Here is a 5,333-nt window from a genome sequence, read left to right as displayed (position 1 = left end):
CCACTCCCTCTCCCCACTCCCTCTCCCCACTCCCTCTCCCCACTCTCTGTACCCTCTCTTTACTCTCTCTCCACTCCCTCTCTACTCTCTCTACCTTCTCTCTACCCACTCTCTACCCTCTCTCTACTCTTTCTACCCTCTCTCTCCACCCCCTCTCCACCCCCTCTCCACTCCCTCTCCACTCCCTCTCCACTCCCTCTCCCCTCTCTCTCCCCTCTCTCCCCTCTCTCCCCTCTCTCTCCCCTCTCTCTCCCCTCTCTCTCCCCTCTCTCTCCCCTCTCTACCCTCTCTCTCTACCCTCTCTCTCTACCCTCTCTCTCTACCCTCTCTCTCTACCCTCTCTCTCTACCCTCTCTCTACTCTTTCTACCCTCTCTCTACTCTTTCTACCCTCTCTCTCCCCTCTCTCTACCTCTCTCTACCCTCTCTCTTCCCTCTCTTTACTCTTTCTACCCTCTCTCTCCCCTCTCTCTCCCCTCTCTCTCCCCTCTCTCTCCCCTCTCTCTCCCCTCTCTCTCCCCTCTCTCTCCCCTCTCTCTCTCCCCTCTCTCTCTCCCCTCTCTCTCTCCCCTCTCTCTCCCCTCTCTCTCTCCCCTCTCTCTCCCCTCTCTCTCTCCCCTCTCTCTCCCCTCTCTCTCCCCTCTCTCTCCCCTCTCTCTCCCCTCTCTCTCTCCCCTCTCTCTCCCCTCTCTCTCCCCTCTCTCTCCCCTCTCTCTCCCCTCTCTCTCCCCTCTCTACCCTCTCTCTCTACCCTCTCTCTACCCTCTCTCTACTCTTTCTACCCTCTCTCTACTCTTTCTACCCTCTCTCTCCCCTCTCTCTACCCTCTCTCTTCCCTCTCTTTACTCTTTCTACCCTCTCTCTCCACTCTCTCTCCACTCTCTCTCTCTCACCTGCCTCTCTTTCTCTCCGTTCTCGACACCGGCCACCCTGCAGATCATCGAGTCGCAGATCTCGAAGCAGGCGCTGAGCGAGATCGAGTCGCGTCACCGGGACATCGTGCGGCTGGAGTCCAGCATCCGCGAGCTGCACGACATGTTCACCGACATCGCCATGCTGGTGGAGAACCAGGTAGGGCCGCCCGCGGGGGTCGGGGTCGTGGGTCGAGTAACACCCCGGCCCGTTCCGCTGCCCACCGCTGGGCGGGAGAGAGGCTCGAGCAACGCCGCTCGCCACCGGCCAGGCTGCGGCTCGAGGGTGCGATCCCTCCAGCCGAGGGAGCGGGCGGGCGGGGAGGGGGGGTCAGAGGTCGAGGGTCGCGAAACGCTCAAAACCCTGTCTGCCTTTTTCACACGCTGCCCTGGCGGAGGAGAGATCCTCGGCAGGTAAGGGAGGGAGGGGAGACCGGGCGGAGCGGAGGGGAGGGAGGGACAGAGGAGGGAGAGGAGAGATGGAGGGAGAGGACGGGGATAGACGGAGAGAGAGAGGAGAGATGGAGGGAGGGGAGAGGGGGATGGAGAGAGAGAGAGGAGAGATGGAGGGAGGGAAGACGGGGATAGATGGAGAGAGAGAGGAGAGATGGAGGGAGGGGAGAGGGGGATAGATGGAGAGAGAGAGGAGAGATGGAGGGAGGGGAGGGGGGATAGACAGTGAGAGGAGAGATGGAGAGGAGAGGGGTTAGATAGAAAGAGAAGAGATGGAGGGAGGGGAGAGGGGGATAGATGGAGAGAGAGAGAGGAGAGATGGAGGGAGAGGAGAGGGGTATAGACAGAAAGAGAGAGGAGAGGGAGGGAGGGGAGAGGGGGATAGATGGAGAGAGAGAGGAGAGATGGAGGGAGAGGAGAGGGGGATAGACAGAGAGAGAGAGAGGAGAGATTGAGAGAGAGACAGAGGAGAGATGGAGGGAGGGGAGAGGGGGATAGATGGAGAGAGAGAGAGAGAGAGAGAGAAGAGATGGAAGGAGGGGAGAGGGTGATATACGGAGAGAGAGAGAGGAGAGATGGAGGGAGGGGAGAGGGGGATAGATGGAGAGAGAGAGAGAAGAGATGGAAGGAGGGGAGAGGGTGATAGACAGAGAGAGAGAGAGGAGAGATGGAGGGAGGGAGAGGGGGTTAGATGGAGAGAGAGACAGTGGGGAGAGGGGACCGAGGGAGGGTGAGGACGGATGAATACTGACTCTGTCTACTCTCTTTTGCCCCCTCCCTCGTTCCCCCTTCCACCCCCGGTCCGGCCCCCCAGGGCGAGATTGTGAACAACATCGAGGTCAACGTCTTAAAGGCCACTGACCACGTGGAGATGGCAAAAGCGGAGACCAAAAAGGCTGTGAAATATCAGAGCCAGGCACGCAAGGTAACCTCTCTCCATATCTCTCTCCCTCCCTCCCTCCATATCTCTCCCTCCCCCCCCACTCTGTCTCTCTCTCTCTCCTTCCCTCCGTCCCGCTCTTCTCTCCCGCACCCCCTCTGTGCCTCTTTCTCTCCCGCGACCGCCCCCCACCCCGGACACCCCGGCCCTCCTGACTCTCCCGCGTCCCCCCGCCCGCCCCAGGGGGGGATCATCGACCGCATCGAGAGCAATATGGACCAGTCGGTGGGCTTCGTGGAGAGGGCCGTGGCCGACACCAAGAAGGCCGTCAAGTATCAGAGTGAAGCCCGCAGGGTATAGGACGCCCGACCTCCCCGGGCCCCGAAACTCCGCACCCCTCGCCCCGCCTCGCTTTGCCTCGGCGCGACGGCGAGGGGCGTGCTGGTGTGACTGTGCTATGGTCTTCCCCAGAAAATGATCATCATCGCCTCGCTTTGCCTCGGCGCGACGGCGAGGGGCGTGCTGGTGTGACTGTGCTATGGTCTTCCCCAGAAAATGATCATCATCGTGGTAGTTTTGCTGGTTGTCTTGGCGATAATCGGACTCATTATCGGCCTGTCTGTCGGACTCTCGTAGTTGGTGTGAGTAGCCTCCCCTCCCTTCCTGCTCTCCCTCCCCACCTCCTCCCTCCCCCCTGGCGGATTATTGCGGTGGGGACATTGGCTGACGGGCGGCCATTTTGAGTGCCTCCACAACCCCAACCCAACCCTCCCCAACTGCCCCCAGGAGCCTCCACCCGCACCACCTCCTCCCCTCCGCCCCTCTTACCTCTGCTCCCTCCCTCCCGTTTTCTCCCGGTGCCGCTGACAGGACAATTGGCCGGCGGGCGGCCATTTTGAATCGCGCCCGCCACCATTTTCTGTGTGCCCGCCACACCACCCCCCCTCAGTAGAACCCTGCCCCCTCGGCCTCCCTTCCCCCTCTGCCCCCTCCGCCCTGCTTCCCGCTCGCTCGGTGCGCCGTTCGCCACTGCCTTTGGGTTGCCGTGAGGGGTGGCGGATGGGCGGCCATTTTTGGATCGAGCTGGCCTCCGGTTTGTGCGACTCACCACCCCCACCCCCCCGTCTCCCTTTCTCCCCCCCCCCCCGGTGGACCCCACCTCCTCCTCAGCGCCTGCTGTGTCCGCTTTCCGCAGGTCCCGTTGACGGGGACGTTGGGCGACGGTGGCCATTTTGAATCACGCACCCCTCCCCTCTCCCGGAAGATCCCTCTTTGCTGCCCCCACCCCCTCACCGTGACCCTACCTCCCTCCTCCTCCTCCTCGGCTCCGGCCCGCTCTGCTCGCCAGGGGTTTGGGTGACGGGGAACATCGGGCGACGGGCGGCCATTTTGAGTCACGCTTGCCTCCATTTTGTCTCTCTCCCTTTTGCCTGTTCCCTGCAGCAGACTCCTCCTCTCACCCGTAGTGGACGACCTCCCCTTGCCTCTCCTTCTCCGTCTCGGCATCCTACCTTGTTGGATTTCGGGAGCACCAGCCATCGTGTGGACGTACTCCGGGTCGGGGGGGTGGCGGGGTGGTGTGTTGGTGGGTTTCGGACGTTGGTCTGACCCTTCCTCCTGCCTCCCTCGATGCCGGGGGGGGGGGCGGGGAGTGGGGGATATCGGGCTCGATGACTTCAGTGAGGAATCTCAGCTTCTTCGTTCGCAGAAGTGGCATGAGGTCTGGGAGGTGGGGGTTGGAGAGGGGGTCACGGGTGAGATCTGGATGGGAGCGAGGAACGAGCTGAGCCAACACTGTCGGAATGAGTGTGTGAAGGAACACTTTGTTGTGTGTGTGTGTGTGTGTGTGTGTGTCTGTGAGAGAGAGAGGTGTGTGTGTGTGTGAGAGAGAGAGATGTGTGTGAGAGAGAGAGGTGTGTGTGTGTGAGAGAGAGAGAGGTAATGAAAGGTGGCCCAATTGAAACCTATCAGAGGACACAGATAGAGTGGATGTGGAGAGGATGTTTCCTGTAGTGGGGGAGTCTAGGACGAGAGGACACAGATAGAGTGGATGTGGAGAGGATGTTTCCTGTAGTGGGGGAGTCTCGGACCAGAGGATACAGATAGAGTGGATGTGGAGAGGATGTTTCCTGTAGTGGGGGAGTCTAGGACCAGAGGACACAGATAGAGTGGATGTGGAGAGGATGTTTCCTGTAGTGGGGGAGTCTCGGACCAGAGGACACAGATAGAGTGGATGTGGAGAGGATGTTTCCTGTAGTGGGGGAGTCTAGGACCAGAGGACACAGATAGAGTGGATGTGGAGAGGATGTTTCCTGTAGTGGGGGAGTCTAGGACCAGAGGACACAGATAGAGTGGATGTGGAGAGGATGTTTCCTGTAGTGGGGGAGTCTCGGACCAGAGGACACAGATAGAGTGGATGTGGAGAGGATGTTTCCTGTAGTGGGGGAGTCTCGGACCAGAGGACACAGATAGAGTGGATGTGGAGAGGATGTTTCCTGTAGTGGGGGAGTCTAGGACCAGAGGACACAGATAGAGTGGATGTGGAGAGGATGTTTCCTGTAGTGGGGGAGTCTAGGACCAGAGGACACAGATAGAGTGGATGTGGAGAGGATGTTTCCTGTAGTGGGGGAGTCTAGGACCAGAGGACACAGATAGAGTGGATGTGGAGAGGATGTTTCCTGTAGTGGGGGAGTCTAGGACCAGAGGACACAGATAGAGTGGATGTGGAGAGGATGTTTCCTGTAGTGGGGGAGTCTAGGACCAGAGGACACAGATAGAGTGGATGTGGAGAGGATGTTTCCTGTAGTGGGGGAGTCTAGGACCAGAGGACACAGATAGAGTGGATGTGGAGAGGATGTTTCCTGTAGTGGGGGAGTCTAGGACCAGAGGACACAGATAGAGTGGATGTGGAGAGGATGTTTCCTGTAGTGGGGGAGTCTAGGACCAGAGGACACAGATAGAGTGGATGTGGAGAGGATGTTTCCTGTAGTGGGGGAGTCTAGGACCAGAGGACACAGATAGAGTGGATGTGGAGAGGATGTTTCCTGTAGTGGGGGAGTCTCGGACCAGAGGACACAGATAGAGTGGATG

At 59.6% G+C, this 5,333-nt stretch overlaps 1 protein-coding gene across 1 annotated transcript; it reads left to right on the top strand.

Annotated features, from left to right (window-relative positions):
- Positions 1–905: 905 nt before the first annotated feature.
- LOC140193644 (syntaxin-3-like) lies at positions 906–4,516 on the top strand (the record flags this gene model as incomplete). Its single annotated transcript, XM_072250805.1, has 5 exons — positions 906–1,070; positions 2,178–2,288; positions 2,487–2,597; positions 2,796–2,884; positions 3,687–4,516. Coding segments are annotated over 4 exons (471 nt in total), but the record flags the coding sequence as incomplete, so codon positions are not given.
- Positions 4,517–5,333: the final 817 nt, after the last annotated feature.

Source organism: Mobula birostris, unplaced genomic scaffold (assembly GCF_030028105.1).
Source record: "Mobula birostris isolate sMobBir1 unplaced genomic scaffold, sMobBir1.hap1 scaffold_666, whole genome shotgun sequence".
NCBI classification, from domain to species: domain Eukaryota; kingdom Metazoa; phylum Chordata; class Chondrichthyes; order Myliobatiformes; family Myliobatidae; genus Mobula; species Mobula birostris.
This window is presented reverse-complemented; position numbering and strand designations above follow the sequence as displayed.